This window comes from Mizuhopecten yessoensis, unplaced genomic scaffold, assembly GCF_002113885.1.
Source record: "Mizuhopecten yessoensis strain PY_sf001 unplaced genomic scaffold, ASM211388v2 scaffold3853, whole genome shotgun sequence".
NCBI classification, from domain to species: Eukaryota; Metazoa; Mollusca; class Bivalvia; order Pectinida; family Pectinidae; genus Mizuhopecten; species Mizuhopecten yessoensis.
Genome location: NW_018405252.1, coordinates 923,236 through 941,800, shown reverse-complemented (window position 1 = coordinate 941,800; position 18,565 = coordinate 923,236). Strand labels below are relative to the sequence as shown.

The 18,565-nt window shown below is 35.3% G+C and overlaps 1 protein-coding gene and 1 long non-coding RNA gene across 2 annotated transcripts; both read right to left on the bottom strand.

Annotated features, from left to right (window-relative positions):
• Window positions 1-3,021: 3,021 nt before the first annotated feature.
• LOC110448162 lies at window positions 3,022-5,442 on the bottom strand. Its single transcript, XM_021494263.1, has 4 exons — window positions 5,371-5,442; window positions 4,433-4,839; window positions 3,862-4,358; window positions 3,022-3,828 (listed from the first exon to the last, which is right to left on the bottom strand). Exons 1-4 carry the CDS (start codon window positions 5,440-5,442, stop codon window positions 3,056-3,058), a joined length of 1,749 nt encoding a protein of 582 aa, XP_021349938.1. The 3' UTR covers window positions 3,022-3,055.
• Window positions 5,443-10,108: 4,666 nt separating this feature from the next.
• LOC110448122 lies at window positions 10,109-17,685 on the bottom strand. The gene is made up of 4 exons (XR_002462683.1): window positions 17,611-17,685; window positions 13,446-13,572; window positions 12,356-12,449; window positions 10,109-10,324 (listed from the first exon to the last, which is right to left on the bottom strand). It is a non-coding gene; the product is annotated as an uncharacterized LOC110448122 (long non-coding RNA).
• Window positions 17,686-18,565: the final 880 nt, after the last annotated feature.

Below are 18,565 nucleotides of genomic sequence, written 5' to 3'. Positions count from 1 at the left end.
AGTATAATGGGTTGTACCAGATATAATGGTATTTACCAGTGTAATGGTTTGTACCAGCTATAATGGTATTGATCAGTGTTGGGGTTTGTACCAGATATAATGGTATTTATCAGTGTAATGGTTTGTACCAGCTATAATGGTATTTATCAGTGTAATGGTTGTACCAGATATAATGGTATTTACCAGTTTAATGGTTTGTACCAGCTATAATGGTATTTATCAGTGTAATGATTGTACCAGATATAATGGTATTTATCAGTGTAATGTTTTGTACCAGATATAATGTTATTTATCAGTGTAATGTTTTGTACCAGATATAATGCTATTTACCAGTTTAATGTTTTGTACCAGCTATAATGGTTTTGATCAGTGTTGGGGTTTGTAACAGATATAATGGTATTTACCAGTGTAATGTTTTGTACCAGATATAATGTTATTTATCAGTGTAATGGTTTGTACCCGATATAATGGTATTTACCAGTGTAATTGTTTGTACCAGATATAATGGTATTTACCAGTGTAATGGTTTGTACCAGATATAATGGTATTTATCAGTGTTGGGGTATATGCGTAGTACTGCTTGCCTGACCGCCTTTCTTACTGCCCTGCTTAACACTAGCCAGACATCCAACTAACACTCCAACAGTTGAATGTAGCCTCAAGGAAGATTCTTAGATTTTTTAATTTTCCAGAAATAGTTAAACCCAATTCATTTGAATTCATGACTTGACAGTAACTTATAGATTCTTGATAGGAATGCTTGGTTAAGTATGCTGATTAACAAAATTTCACTGTATACAAATCACCTTATTAAAAAGGAATAACTAAAATGCAACAAGTTGGTCTTGCAAGGTACTTGTATATCATAGTGTATAAAAAAAACTTGATGACCCATAATTACTCTTTATAATTCAAATATATATCTTACTAATATTTGACCCTGTCCTCTTGGTCATTCAAATGTTTGACACTGTCCTCTTGGTCATTCAAATGTTTGACACTAGCTGTCCTCTTGGCCGTTCAAGTGTTTCACTTTGTCCTCTTGGTCATTCAGATGTTTCACATTGACATCTTGCTCAGTCGAATGTTTGTATTGCTTTATTGAGGAAGATGAGAAAGACTGACCCTAGAATGGTCCAATGCCAGTGTATTGTGAAGGCAGTTAACCAGATTCTCTATATATTATAAAAGTTAATATATTTTTAGTAAAACTTAAAACATTTTATTCAGTTTCATAACTTTTCATTACTTATTCATACATAATATCAAAATAATGATTTTAATTCAAATATATTGTTGTAAAAGATGGCAAAAGATTTTATCTGAGGAGTTTCTAAACACTGTTATGCTCATCTGTTATTCTGTTTAAATGAAATTTGATATCAGAGCTTTATGTTTGAATATACAGTATGTAATGTTAATATTGTGTTCTAGCTTTACAGAGAGGGTACTTTTGCTAACTAATTTGGTGGCTATATAGAGAGATTATATTTGTTTATATTATTCTAAATTTATTATATATCAATCTATACTACCTGAACAAAGGTAAGATATAAAGTATATCTTCAATGACACACACCTCAGTTTAGTGTAGTGAAGAATTATATTAATTGATTCAAATGTGAAACCCAAATAAATGGGAATCTGTAATCATTTTACAGATATCACCAGTCAGATACCATGGCTATTTTTGTTCATATGATAATGAGATAAAAGGGGTTTTCCCCCAAAAATAATGTTCAATGATCTAAATGACTGAATGATTCTTGTGTTTACACATCAAGTTTATTATGATTTGAGTTTAAAAAAATATTGCATTATTATACTTTAGTTGGTTCTACAGGTATGAATGGGTTAAAAAAATCATGAATATTAATTCCAGTAAAATCAGCCAATCACAAACCCTGTGTCTTTTCACGATATCTCCTTGCTATCTGAGAGGTGGAGGCATTTGATTGGCTGCTGTTGTAGAATATTTAATGTGTGTCGACATTCAGCTTTCTTTAATCATTGGACACAAAGTGTTATATGTTATAAGGATTAGCTAACCATTTCATCAGCCATTACTCACACGTTTACACATCTCTCATGTTCTATTTAAATCTCATCATCACCTTCCATCTAGTTATCAGGTGTAAAATGTTTCTAAAGTTAATTATTTGATATGCATTTAAATAAAACAAAATAAATATACTATAGACCTTGTGTGGAGTTTTATTTGTATGTCAGTAAATCAACAAAACAACTGCCTTCTTAGGAAACCTGGTTTCTGACCTAGTTTCCATTCCATGAAGGATAGCACTTCTCTGTGGGAATTGATGTTGGAAGTATATTGCAAACTCTATTTGGTTTAAACTGTATTTATTCAAGTAATGAAATACATGTCATGAATGATACAAATCACATTATCAAACATGATAAGGAAACAAGTACTATGTACTTGTATAAATCCTTCTCATCTTTCTAACAAACTAGTGGCCTTATACAAGACTAATATTTGGTACTACTAGTGGTACTGGTGGTACATGTAAACAAATGAGGAAGTGACAAGTATGTGGTAAGGGACGTGTAAACAAGTGACAAGTATGTGGTAAGGGACGTGTAAACAAGTGACAAGTATGTGGTAAGGGACGTGTAAACAAATGAGGAAAGAGACAAGTATGTGGTAAGGGATGTGTAAACAGGTGACAAGTATGTGGTAAGGGACGTGTAAACAAGTGACAAGTATGTGGTAAGGGACGTGTAAACAAGTGACAAGTATGTGGTAAGGGACGTGTAAACAAATGAAGTGACAAGTATGTGGTAAGGGATGTGTAAAACAGTGACAAGGATGTGGTAAGGGACGTGTAAACAAGTGTCAAGTATGTGGTAAGGGACGTGTAAACAGGTGACAAGTATGTGGTAAGGGACGTGTAAACAAGTGACAAGTATATGGTAAGGGACGTGTAAACAAGTGTCAAGTATGTGGTAGGGGACGTGTAAACAAGTGACAAGTATGTGGTAAGGGACGTGTAAAACAGTGACAAGTATATGGTAAGGGACGTGTAAACAAGTGTCAAGTATGTGGTAAGGGACGTGTAAACAAGTGACAAGTATGTGGTAAGGGACGTGTAAACAAGTGACAAGTATGTGGTAAGGGACGTGTAAACAAATGAGGAAGTGACAAGTATGTGGTAAGGGACGTGTAAACAGGTGACAAGTATGTGGTAAGGGACGTGTAAACAGGTGACAAGTATGTGGTAAGGGACGTGTAAACAAGTGACAAGTATGTGGTAAGGGACGTGTAAACAAATGAGGAAGAGACAAGTATGTGGTAAGGGACGTGTAAACAAGTGACAAGTATGTGGTAAGGGACGTGTAAACAAATGAGGAAGTGACAAGTATGTGGTAAGGGACGTGTAAACAAGTGACAAGTATGTGGTAAGGGACGTGTAAACAAATGAGGAAGTGACAAGTATGTGGTAAGGGACGTGTAAACAAGTGACAAGTATGTGGTAAGGGACGTGTAAACAAATGAGGAAGTGACAAGTATGTGGTAAGGGACGTGTAAACAAGTGACAAGTATGTGGTAAGGGACGTGTAAACAAATGAGGAAGTGACAAGTATGTGGTAAGGGACGTGTAAACAAGTGACAAGTATGTGGTAAGGGACGTGTAAACAAATGAGGAAGTGACAAGTATGTGGTAAGGGACGTGTAAACAAGTGACAAGTATGTGGTAAGGGACGTGTAAACAAATGAGGAAGTGACAAGTATGTGGTAAGGGACGTGTAAACAAGTGACAAGTATGTGGTAAGGGACGTGTAAACAAATGAGGAAGTGACAAGTATGTGGTAAGGGACGTGTAAACAAGTGACAAGTATGTGGTAAGGGACGTGTAAACAAATGAGGAAGTGACAAGTATGTGGTAAGGGACGTGTAAACAAGTGACAAGTATGTGGTAAGGGACGTGTAAACAAATGAGGAAGTGACAAGTATGTGGTAAGGGACGTGTAAACAAGTGACAAGTATGTGGTAAGGGACGTGTAAACAAATGAGGAAGTGACAAGTATGTGGTAAGGGACGTGTAAACAAGTGACAAGTATGTGGTAAGGGACGTGTAAACAAATGAGGAAGTGACAAGTATGTGGTAAGGGACGTGTAAACAAGTGACAAGTATGTGGTAAGGGACGTGTAAACAAATGAGGAAGTGACAAGTATGTGGTAAGGGACGTGTAAACAAGTGACAAGTATGTGGTAAGGGACGTGTAAACAAATGAGGAAGTGACAAGTATGTGGTAAGGGACGTGTAAACAAGTGACAAGTATGTGGTAAGGGACGTGTAAACAAATGAGGAAGTGACAAGTATGTGGTAAGGGACGTGTAAACAAATGACAAGTATGTTGTAAGGTACGTGTAAACAAATGAGGAAGAGACAAGTATGTGGTAAGGGATGTGTAAACAAATGAGGAAGTGACAAGTATGTGGTAAGGGACGTGTAAACAAGTGACAAGTATGTGGTAAGGGACGTGTAAACAAATGACAAGTATGTTGTAAGGTACGTGTAAACAAATGAGGAAGTGACAAGTATGTGGTAAGGGATGTGTAAACAAATGAGGAAGTGACGAGTATGTGGTAAGGGACGCGTAAACAAATGACAAGTATGTGGTAAGGGACGTGTAAACAAGTGACAAGTATGTTGTAAGGTACGTGTAAACAAATGAGGAAGTGACAAGTATGTGGTAAGGGATGTGTAAACAAATAAGAAAGTGACAAGTATGTGGTAAGGGACGTGTAAACAAATGAGGAAGTGACAAGTATGTGGTAATTAAGGGACGTGTTGTGACAGATAAATTGATATTCTATGAAATGGGAAGATTTATGTCATTATACAAACATTTGTGTGGTTTTCACAATTCCATTTCATCAATATATTATTACTTGTATTGCTAAACCAAAACGAATAGAGTGAACAATTAAGGTTTGAACTTTCTCAAACCCTATTTACTGGTACAATATATACCCCAAGCAAAAGTCCACAATTGACATTTGATAAAATAGGAAAGATTTGATGTGTACAAAGAGAAAAGGGAAGGAATAAGGAATGAAAAAACACCTTGATGGCGATAACTGGAGCTAAAAGGGCTGTAACTAAGGTTATCACTGAGGCCTTAAAACCTGTAACGGGCTGTGGTTGTTACTGTGGTTTATCTGGAGCTGTAATTGGAGTTGTTACACGGGTTGTAAGTGAAGTCTGTATATAAATAGAGCTATAACTAGGGCTGTACTTGAGGCTGCTGTTTGCATGTTATTCCTTTGTCAAATATAAATCATGTTGACTGTTTAAAGAAGGTATGTCATCCAGAATGATATTGGCGAGAATTAAGCCTTACTATTACGGAGAAATCCTTCTGTAATAACAACCCTTTCATATAGCACAGGTTTCCATTTAGAAATCCTTCCATAATAAATAAGGGAAATATGTCGGCAATCTGTAGTCGCTCACCTCTAGACTTTTGGTATAAATCAATAAAGGGCCATCACTCTGTATACCATGGGGGGAAAAGATGAGATTTTAGTGCACAACACTATGTTGTCCAAAGAGGTACCTGCATATAAATTTCAAAATTTGGGTGAAAATATATGAAATATGCCCCGGACAATGTGACGAGGACAGTTCCATAGTCACCTCCAGTTGAACCATCAAGGGATTAACAAGCCTCCAGGTTTATATAACAAGCCTCCACCAAGGCAATTATATAACATACAAAAAGGTTTATATAACAAGCCTCCAGGTTTATATAACAAGCCTCCACCAAGGACATTATATAACATACAAATAGGTTTATATAACAAGCCTCCACCAAGGAAATTATATAACATACAAATAGGTTTATATAACAAGCCTCCACCAAGGAAATTATATAACATACAAATAGGTTTATATAACAAGCCTCCACCAAGGAAATTATATAACATACAAATAGGTTTATATAACAAGCCTCCACCAAGGAAATTATATAACATACAAATAGGTTTATATAACAAGCCTCCACCAAGGAAATTATATAACATACAAATAGGTTTATATAACAAGCCTCCACCAAGGAAATTATATAACATACAAATAGGTTTATATAACAAGCCTCCACCAAGGAAATTATATAACATACAAATAGGTTTATATAACAAGCCTCCACCAAGGAAATTATATAACATACAAATAGGTTTATATAACAAGCCTCCACCAAGGAAATTATATAACATACAAATAGGTTTATATAACAAGCCTCCACCAAGGAAATTATATAACATACAAATAGGTTTATATAACAAGCCTCCACCAAGGAAATTATATAACATACAAATAGGTTTATATAACAAGCCTCCACCAAGGAAATTATATAACATACAAATAGGTTTATATAACAAGCCTCCACCAAGGAAATTATATAACATACAAATAGGTTTATATAACAAGCCTCCACCAAGGAAATTATATAACATACAAATAGGTTTATATAACAAGCCTCCACCAAGGAAATTATATAACATACAAATAGGTTTATATAACAAGCCTCCACCAAGGAAATTATATAACATACAAATAGGTTTATATAACAAGCCTCCACCAAGGAAATTATATAACATACAAATAGGTTTATATAACAAGCCTCCACCAAGGAAATTATATAACATACAAATAGGTTTATATAACAAGCCTCCACCAAGGAAATTATATAACATACAAATAGGTTTATAAGAAGAAAAAAAAGCTTCTCTATGAATAATCTTGATTCCACCAAGGAAACACTTCTAAAATGTAACAAGAAGACACTGTCATCATTATCCCCCGCTCACAGTGCAAAAAGGCATTAAAGACATGATATATTACAACAAGTAATTTTTAACCAACTCGATGCATTTTTATTATTCAAGTCACTGAAACATAAAATATTTGCCAAATTCAGTATCTGCAACATGCAATCAGTATTACTTGTAGTAACTAAGATCTGACTTATGCGAACAATTTTTCTTAATCTGAAATATATAGGCAACCAATTGTTGTTAACCAAGGGACTTAAGCGTAAAATTTAGGTCAGATTCGGCATCCGCAACGCAATTAGTAAAATCTATATAAAGCATTGTTAGTAACTATGGTAACCAAGATGTTAATACAACCAATTTTCAGCAAAGTGGAAATCCTCTCACAGTGTTTGTTATGAAAGTAATTGAATGCACGATAAACTTTCTAAACTGCATCATTCAATTTATAAGACATGAAAGGATTACTAGGTGAGCAGGTTGTAGCATGATAACTGGTCTCCAACAAAATGTCATGACTGCATTCAAGTCCCGTTGTCCCAGCTTAACATAAAGGTAAGTACCCACACTATGCATTCAGTAGAGCACCCCGAGATACACAATTGATGTAAGTATAATCAACCAAGCACTTGTAGTAGGCAAGATATGGCTGAGAGCAACTCTTCTTAACCAAGTCAATGAAGGTAAAATCTTTGATAAAAAGTGTGTTTTCGACCCAGGAAACTTTCATAATGAACAACAACGCTTCCAAAATTGAAAAGTGTTTACGATAAACTATGTTTGTACCAATGAAACCCTTTTGTGATAAACAAACGGGCACCTGCCTGTAAAATCTGTTCAACTAGAATTTGCTAAAGACGGAGAAGGATGGTCTGTTTATTAAAGATAACGGAGAAAACATGCAATGGCTTGTTTGAATCCAATTTATCAAAAATAATCTAAAAAAAAACATCTGGACCAATCAAATGCTACTGGTTTTCTGTAACACCAGTGGTCACATCCTCATTACTTCAGGAGTTGCTCTCACTTACGCAGTCTAAACCCCTAGAATATGTGATAGCAAAATTGATGGCATGCGGCTAGCTATTTGATTGGTCTCTGGTAAAAAAAATACCTGACCAGTCACTAGACTGATACCTGTCATTTGAAGATTACAGAGGAGTGACACCTGACTTCAAAGCCAGTCAATTTTACCGTTAGACGGATGAGAGATTCTCAACATGTCACAGTTGATAAACTATTGAATAGCTTGCTCCAATTATCATAGTGTCGTCTTCTGATAGACAAACTTATAACAAGGGGTTCCAAAAGATAAAGGGAAATGAAGACTATGGACAAATTTCATGATGTCATTAGGACATCTTTGTGTGATCTGAAGGTCAATGCTATTTCTTTGTGTGATCTGAAGGTCAACATGTTTAATTGCGCTCACTGCCTTGTTTCTTTGTTGTCACTACCCTTCCTTATGTTATGGCTATGACTTTCAGTAGAAGTAGAAGATGCTTAACCTTCCGTAACACCTGGTCTTATTCTCTTTGTACTTTTTCAACTGTCTCCATGTTAGTCTTACATTTGTTCAAATGTTGCCCTTGTTTTATCGATTTCGATCATTTTGAGTGCAATTCAGGGTTTTGCTTTTCAGTATTCAGTTGTTTCTTGTTGTTTTTTTCTGGTTAAACATGACCAACTTGTTAATGGTAACTGTATACCACTTAATCTATAGGAATGTTGTCAGTTTGCTGGCTGTGAAGACATCGTGTGGACATACTGGTCCACAAACATCACGATATGATTACGTGGTCTTGGGTTGTAGTGCTTTCACTGGTGGTGCTTTCTGTGTAATAAATATAGGTTCCACGTGTGTCCCAATTAATTGTAACACTTTTATCATTAATTTACGTATTATCAGCTCCTCAGTTAATCCAATTAGTTGACATTCGTATACATAACGTGATTACTTATAATCTATGCCAAGTGTGAACTATTTCTGACAAAAAAAAAATCAAAACAATATAGATAATCTAATTATGATTATTTTCTGTCGCAATGTGCTTGAATCAGCTGGTGGACTATCAGCCCCAAAATTTGGCAGGCAACCTTATAGATAGAATTTACTTCGGGAGGGTTTACAAAAAGTACTAGTTTAAGAATAAATTATTTATTTCAGCCTAATGTGCATTGGTGGCGTTAAACGGTATTTTATTAACACCTTTCCCATTCTCTGTATTGGATGTTCATATTAGTAACCCTTAGTTCTACAGATGGGTCTTAAATAAACGAAATAGCTGTTTAATGTTTTTAAACGTTTTCTTTGGCTTTCTGCATTGTCTTGCTAAACAATTTAATAGTGTTTCTTGCTTTTTATTTCTAGTGGTGATTAACGTGATACGGCTGTTGACTGTTCTGGTGGACTGTTAGTTCTAAGGGTGGCCATAACATTGTAGCTAGAAACCTTAGAAATAATTATCTGATGCAGCCAAGAGTTGTAAATTTGTAATATGATAAAGGGTTTTGAAGGCACATTTCCCCTCCTGCTTTTAGAGTTGTGTTTCGGAACACCTGAGACATAGAGATTCCCCAGCAAGTGATGATTGGTTATCTTTATCTAACTCGAGTGATGATTGGTTATCTTTATCTAACTCGAGTTGGTTCATATTCAAATTGTATGAAGTCACGAGGTTTACCGAGTGTCTTTAACAATTTCAAAATTAACTAACGAGAGTAAGAGAAATAGGAGTACAATCAACCATCACGAGTTTAGGCACCGAAAGTGTAACCGAAAATGTTCATCAACTCCTACCAGGTTTATCCAATGGGTTGGGAGTGGGGAATCCTATATTGGATGTAGGAGAAATGACTTTTCAATCTTGTGACCATTAGTACCACTGCTAAGTCTGGAATAGACGACATGGCAAGACATGGCGCGGTAAAACGTTTGCTTTGTTTGGCTCTCTGCATCGACCTGCTGAAGTTTTGAATACGTGATTAATTACTTCGTATTTTTAGAGGTTGATTGATTGATTGATTGATTGATTGATTGATTGACTGACTGATAGGTTTACGTCCGCTTCACTACCGAGTAGTTCGGTTATCCAGCAGACGAAAATTTTAGAGGTTATTTTGCTTTATATTTATAGTGATTATTTGGAGTAATAACTGGGATAACTATCACCAAAAAACCCGTCTGACAATGCTAAACATACAATGCCCCGTCAGACAATAGAAAAAACTGTTAAAGAAGGCCTGAGTAAAGTAAATATTGTATGCCCTTCTCTCAAAGTAGGGATAGATTCTATTTGCCACGCTTCTGGCCTTCAGGTGATCAATCCATGATCCTTTAGATGTTTTCTAAAGAGCTCCTCGTATGTTATATATCCATCCTTGTTTTCGTCAATCTCCTGTATTTTATTTTTCATATTTTGAAATCCCATAATTCGTAGTCTGTTTTCAATTTTAGAATTAGCGACCTTTCCTTCATTGGCGTCGTCAAAATTCTCATAAATCACTCGCCATCGGCTGGTACTGGAAGGAAATAAAACATAACATATTTGAGAGCTGCTTTAACAATTGTATTAATACAAAGTATGAGTTGTATACAAATCTGGAACGTTAATTAAGTCACTATCAACGTAAGGGCAATAGTTAGAGTCATAATGTGATCAATACATTATTTTATTTTGGAATAATAAAACGTAAAATAGACAAAAACAAGGGATGCCGCAGCGTCATAATACAAGCTCAAAACTCACGACATTACACTAGTTTGAATATGCCGCAGCGTCAACACAAAAGACACAGTGCAATAGCGTTAACTCACAATGATAAATTACACCACAACGTCAACAAACAGTCACAAAATATACCACAACGTCAACACAGTCACAAAATATACCACAGCGTCAACGCACAGTCACAAAATATACCACAGGGTCAACACACAGTCACAAAATATACCACAACGTCAACAAACAGTCCCAAAATATACCACAACGTCAACACATAGTCACAAAATATACCACAACGTCAACAAACAGTCCCAAAATATACCACAACGTCAACACATAGTCACAAAATATACTACAACGTCAACACACAGTCACAAAATATACCATAACGTCAACACACAGTCACAAAATATACCCCAGCGTCAACACACAGTCACAAAATATTCCACAACGTCAACACACAGTCACAAAATATACAACAACGTCAACACATAGTCACAAAATATACCACAACGTCAACAAACAGTCCCAAAATATACCACAACGTCAACACATAGTCACAAAATATACCACAACGTCAACAAACAGTCACAAAATATACCACAACGTCAACACAGTCACAAAATATACCACAGCGTCAACGCACAGTCACAAAATATACCACAGGGTCAACACACAGTCACAAAATATACCACAACATCAACAAACAGTCACAAAATATACCACAACGTCAACACACAGGCACAAAATATACCACAACGTCAACACACAAGGGCAAACCGTACCACAGCGTCAACACACAGTCACAAAATATACCCCAACGTCAACACATAGTCACAAAATATACCACAACGTCAACCCACAGTCACAAAATATACCACAACGTCAACACACAGACACAAAATATACCACAACGTCAACACATAGTCACAAAATATACCACAACGTCAACACAGTCACAAAATATACCACAGCGTCAACGCACAGTCACAAAATATACCACAGGGTCAACACACAGTCACAAAATATACCACAACCTCAACACACAGTCACAAAATATACCACAGCGTCAACACAGTCACAAAATATCCCACAACGTCAACACACAGTCACAAAATATACCATAACGTCAACACACAGTCACAAAATATACCACAGCGTCAACACAGTCACAAAATATACCACAACGTCAACGCACAATCACAAAATATACCACAGCGTCAACACAGTCACAAAATATACCACAACGTCAACAAACAGTCCCAAAATATACCACAACGTCAACACATAGTCACAAAATATACTACAACGTCAACACACAGTCACAAAATATACCATAACGTCAACACACAGTCACAAAATATACCCCAGCGTCAACACACAGTCACAAAATATTCCACAACGTCAACACACAGTCACAAAATATACAACAACGTCAACGCACAGTCACAAAATATACCACAGCGTCAACACAGTCACAAAATATACCACAACGTCAACACAGTCACAAAATATACCACAACGTCAACACACAAGGGCAAACCGTACCACAGCGTCAACACAAGACCCACACATACTCAAAATAATACTGAAAAAAAGCAAAGCATGACATGAGGAAACACTCAGACATAATGCAATGGCATCATTGAGCCGAAACTATGTGTTCCGGAAGGGTTAGCGTGGCACCCGTCATGATGTCCACTTAACTACCTGTCGTACACAAGTACCGACAATCGAGCACTTTTATACCTCACTATAATTATTGTACACGAGTTACCGATATACTCTTCTCATTTCAAACAGGTGCGTGGAATTGGTTTGTGGATACCTTATCATGACGTCATCGTCGTCTTTAAGGCTTCAGCATATTCGCTCTTGGATATCTTGTCTTTTCCTCCTTTATTCATTTTCTTCAGAAGCAGCTTGTATATTAAAAAAAACCAGTTCATTATCATTCATAAAAAATACTGATGATGTTATGCATAATTAAATAAAAAAAAAGTATATAATTGTCGTTCATTTTTTTCTGATAATGTATTTCTGCCTAATTCCTCGAAATACACGGCAAATTGTTGGTCATTCCATAAATCAACCGGGTTTAATTAGGCTTTATGAAGTATACTGGTTATACATGAATATAAAACTGTAAATCAGTTCATTCAAAACACTTTTTAAAATTATTTTGAAAAACAAAGGTAAGACATTAATAAAAAAAAACCCATTATTACTGTTTAATTGATATCTTGATATACAAATTAAATCACTTTATTATCATGAAATATAATAGTAGTATTCAAATATGAATTACTTGAGCATTACGAAATATGATTGTGATTTTTATATATATAACTGTATGTAATTGTGATTTATATATATATATAACTGTAAAACGCTTATTTTGACAATAAATTACCTTGTTCCTGATAGTTTCGCGAAAAGAACATAATACATATGTCGGCTTGCTTATTATGGATTGCGATTAATTTTCAAAATAATCTTCCGGTATTTATTTGCGGAGAATTAAATAGCACTTTACTCCACGTTGATGGTCATTGTTATATGGACGAATCGTCTAGGTAATACATGAATTCGCGATAGAAATAATCGTCTTAATAATTCCTGAATCTGTGATTACTACTGAGCGCGAGTTTGTGCTGGGAGTTACAATGATAAGAAAGCCAATAGTGGTCGTATTAAGTAGTTTGATATGAAGTAACAACCTCAGTTCTGTACCATATTGTCACTATACTTTTATGATTTTAATTTACTTTCAGGTAAGTTCTTTTTAACAACGCAAATGCAGTTAGAGGTTTGTAATACATCACAGGCCATTATGAACGTGTATACTGAGAAACAGGTGAATTGTTGGCTTCAGTAGCTTGGTCTGTGTTTATAAAGTGGATTTGAAACAAAATTACCTCAGTTTGCCCTTGGTCTCCTCCGAAACCCAGAGCCAGAAGAAGGTTAGTGAACTGTCGTATTGACAGAAATCCGTCTTCATCTGTGTCCATAACTGTAAACTCCGTCTCTAGGTAATGGTCGTCGCTGAAGTGTATTTGTTTGCATAAAAATAAGTGTTTTGTTGTAACAAGTAGAAAATCTGAACGACATGTACATGGTTGAAATAACAATGTAATGGGTAACTCTTTCTGTGGCGATAAGTTATTTAGGACTATTTAAAATCGTACATGCGTACAATTATATGGCCTAAATAAAATTAAAGCAAAAAACAAGCAATGACAAATTACACCACACCATATTTGTATGATAAAATATTTATCAGCATTAACATACAATGAAAAAATACACTACAGCATCAGTTCAAAAGGACAAATACGCCACAAAATCAGCACACTGGGACAAACTATAACTCAACATCGCCTCAACACACAAGGAAAACTGTACAGCGTCAGCACAAAATGTCAAATTATACCACAGCATAAACTCACAACGATTAAATATATAACATTATCAACACACGAAGATATAATTCACAACAGCGTCGACACACAAGGACAACATATACCACAGTGTCGAAACGTAACGACAAATATACCATAGCATCCACATACAAGGATAAAATTCCAAAATCAACATGATCCAAGCAGCTCTCTCAAAACAAAACAAAATGCAGCATGAATGATTTAATCCGGAAAAGTATGGAGGTCAACAACAATTAACGGCATAGAGAGCAAGACACTGAAACCATATAGATAGAATGCAGGCAATGAGGACGAGCATATATTTTCCGTAGTTGACCTAAGCGCGCCCGGTAGAAAACCCTGGCTAACTAACCGATTGATTTACAGAGCACATCAGTCCGACAATCCGGAGACTTAGTACAGGGTATGATGCAGTGGAATGATCAGCTATAGAAAGACACAGACATCATAAAGATAGAAAGTAGGCCACAATGACCATTCTAAAATTTACTCAGTAGACTGAAACATGTCCGGTAGAAAATCCTAGCTAACTCTGATTGATTAACATATGTAATATAATCCTGATACTTAGTACAGGGTATGGTGCAGCTGTATACTATATGTCAACTCCTACAGCAGTGGAGGCTGGAATGTTACTACCGAGCAAGGGGAAGTTGATGACTGTGTATGACACCCTTATTATAACACGGTAAGTTAATACTTAAATATCTTCATGTTTTTATGTTCGTATAAGTCACCCACATAAATTAAACATACGTTGATTTCAATAGATAACGCAGGTTATTAAAGTGTCAGATACTATCAGACTATACTCGCGATAAATAACAAAGATGCATCAACGAGAGGCAAATATCAGTAGATCTAGGCCATTACGAAACCAGTAGAATTTAAACGTTTATATATTAATATAAAAATCAATTAAATGACTTTCAATATTTTCTTTTTTTTTCTGGATTTTTTCCTTGTGTAATTGCCGATATGGTTAATATTTATTTTTATATTACTTATCATTTTTAGCACGAAACTGTCTAATAAATACATATTTTTAATGTTTAGTGCCATGTAAGATGAAAACCGGCGTGAGGTAAGGGGTAAGTATACGTGCATTAATCTGTCAAATTATCTATGATATTACTGTTTTTTACAGGTCGGTTGTTGTATAGACATTATTTAGGTTAATTACTTCAGTTTTACTTAAATTCGTTTGAAATATTTGTGTATGTTCAATTTCCCCATAATATTATAACCTGCAGATATTTACTACAATGTCGTCGTAGCTATATAGATGATTCCTTGTGATAAATTTAGGTAGCAAGGTGGTTGACTGCTGGGCTGTCAGTCCCCCATCCTTGATACTCAGAGGGTTACTCTCACTTACGCTCTCTGCACCCATTGAATATGTAATAGTGAAATCGAAGGCTCAGTGGGCGTCATCTTGTGGGTGAGAAAAGAAGACTAGTTTGATCATTTGATTTACATCAAAAGAATTTCGTGGTCGCATAACGGTAAAATTGACTGGCTTTGAAGTCGAGTGTCGCTCCTCTGTAATCTTCAAAGGAAATGTATCAGCCTAGCAATTGGTCAGGTGTTTTTTTACATGAGACCAATCAAATAGCTAGACGCGTGTCTTCAGTTTTGCTATGACATATATTCCAGGGGTGAAGAGAACGAAAGTGAGCGTGACCCTTAGAGTATCGAGGATGTCAGTCCCCGAGGTGGGCGTAGCTTTGTAGTGCTTATAAGTGTGCCTTTTGGTTTTGTTGTCATTACTCGTGTGCTAATTACATGGTGTACGGAGAAACAGGAAGATATCCTATCCAGATTGAAATTAATTGTAAAATGATAAAGTTGTGGTATAATTGAGTCACTTGTCATGATAAGCTTTCAGGCAAAATTTACAAAATCATGTACAAGTTACACGAAAATAACGTCATTAAGTTTAAATGGTTGCAAAGTATTAAAGAATTACTAGGTTATTTCAAGAAACATGTACTGTTAGCAAGCCGCTACTGAAAAATATACTTAAATCTAAGTTACAGGATCAATTTATTCAAAAATGGAATCATGACGTCACAATATCGTCTAGAGGGAATACCTATTCTATTTTTAAGAAAGATTTTGGCTTACAAGAATATTTGAAACGGCTTGGGGAAAAAGATCGGGAAATAATGTCTAAATTCAGAACATAAAATTCGAAACTCCCTATCGAAACAGGAAGATGGACAGGTGTCCCAAGGGATAATAGAATATGTCCTCTCTGTAACATCGATGTGTGCGACGAATTCCATTATTTATTTATTTGTAATAACAGTCAGATTACGGAACTGAGGCAAAAATATATACCTAAGCATTACAATAATTATCCGACGACCGTGAAAATGAAAGGAATGTTTCAAATATGCAACACTGTTCTCCTTAAAAAAGTTTGTAGATTTCTAGAAACAACATTGAAAATATTAATCATGTTGTAAATCCTGTTATATCATAAGTTATACAGAATTAGATGTTGTATTTGTATAAATGTGACCTCTTTTACCACACTTTAGCTGGGTGAAATAAAAACTTGTTGTCACTACCCGTGTTCTAGATTTGAGGATGTGGCATTACTTGGATTTGACCAACAGTTACGAAGCATTTCCAAAGGTCCTGTTTATATATTTTCGTTGTTCATATTATGGTCATGTTTTATCGACTTCGAGTTCCAACTGCTCATTTGGAGGTTATGCTTTTTGTGAGCTTTTTGTTCTGGTGAGCTACCTTACGGTGTGATTTAAAAAATAAATAAAGAATCTTCTCAGAATGTTGGCTTACTTATAAATAATTGCTTTCGTACTGTTACCTGCATCTATCGATACAGATAGTGTGATATATTGTATTTCCATGTGTGTTGTGATAAATTTTATTTTATATTTTCCCTTATTTTTATGTGTGTATTTCAATATATTGATTGATAACATTATAATTCATGTAAGCTAATTATGGCCACCAATAAGATATAACAAGTTTACTCAATAATTGAATACATATTCTGATAAAACCTGCGGTTGAGGATCACTTAATTTAGAAAGTACATAAACAAATAATTACTTACCTCGAGCTTTTCGATAAACGATCCCCCATACCTTTACTCGTTGCGGTATTTTGTTATATAGAGTGAATCCAATTCCGAGTATTTCGTTATGAGACGATATATATTTTTTATTTATTTTTAATTATATCCACAATTAGATTAGATAGCAGTTAGATGTTGTTCCCGCGGCATTACTATCTGTAATTATATATTTTTTATAATAGACTGGGCGTGACACGACATCAAACGAACGTTCTGTACACGTACACAGTAAGCAGGGGTCGCTTGTTTGACAGTGGTTTATGATCGGCTGTCAATATTATCTTATAAATATTATCTATTGAAAATCTATAACGCTATAAAAGGTTTCATAGATAAATTTTCCTTGCGCTGTATTTCTGTATGTTTCGAAACAACTTTTGCCTCTAGTACCAGCGACGAGACTTGTAATTGAATAAAGGCTTTATTCATCGACACAATTTCTTTTAAATATTTGTTTCTAAATATATACTACTTCATCTTCTGCTTTACGTCACAGGACAGTTTACAGATGGACTGTCAGTTCCTTACCGTGTATTAGATTTTATAACTTTCTCCTTACTCTGTATATATTCCGTCTTTTCGTATTGCAGAGGTATCTTCTCTTGTTAGCAGGAGGAATTGATTGCTACGTCATTGGTTTGTGAGAATAGCGTCATCAATTTTTGAGAAAACGACGTAATTTCCCCACATAAACCAATGACGTAACGATCAATACCTGCTCACAGGAGAAGATAACTCTGCAATACGCAAAGACGGAACAGGGGGAATAAGATTAATCAGTTTGGTATGAATAATGAAGACAAAGTGTTTTTTAACACGAACAGGAATTGAAAACTTATTTTTCGCGAGCTTTCGAAAACGTCTGTTTCCTTTGTCAAGCAAAGAGTGCAAATGACTAATGTCTCGACTCTAAACTGCTGAAAACAGAACTCACAAAGCCTGGTAACATGGTTACCCATTTCGCCCCTTAGTGGATGGTAACATGGTTACCCATTTCGCCCCTTAGTGGATGGTAACATGCTAAAATGTCTCTATGATTTTTGACAGCTGACTTTAGTTGATTTGGCCCACTGAGGCTTAGTGAGTTGTTTTCAATTAAATACTGATATTTTGTATTAAGAGTAGTCGCCCCGGGCCCATACCATTACTCGTGGATACTATGTACGGGATAGTTTTGGATATATTTGAAATTTAAAAAACAAAGCACATTTAATGATGAAAAAAAATGTTTATTTTTTCACGATATATGTTCTCATATAAGTTATAAGAGTATAAATATATAACAAAATGATATAAAACATGCATAAACGAAAATCCGCCATAGGACTGAGAATTTTGAAGTCTAAACACTAATAATATATAACATATATTAGCGACAGTCTAACATGGGACTGAGGAGTTTGAAGACTTAACACTTATAATATATAACATATATATTAACGACAGTCTAACATGGGACTGAGGAGTTTGAAGACTTAACACT

Excerpts from the sequence above, each read along its gene's own strand:
- LOC110448162 (XM_021494263.1), bottom strand. The coding sequence starts at position 5,442 with ATGGAAGGATTTCTAAATGGAAACCTGTGCTATATGAAAGGGTTGTTA. Across the intron at positions 4,840-5,370 it reads AGAAGGATTTCTCCGTAATA|AATATCAATTTATCTGTCAC; the intron begins GTAAGGCTTAAT and ends CCCATTTCATAG. Across the intron at positions 3,829-3,861 it reads GTTTACACGTCCCTTACCAC|ATACTTGTCACTTCCTCATT; the intron begins ATACTTGTCACT and ends GTCCCTTACCAC.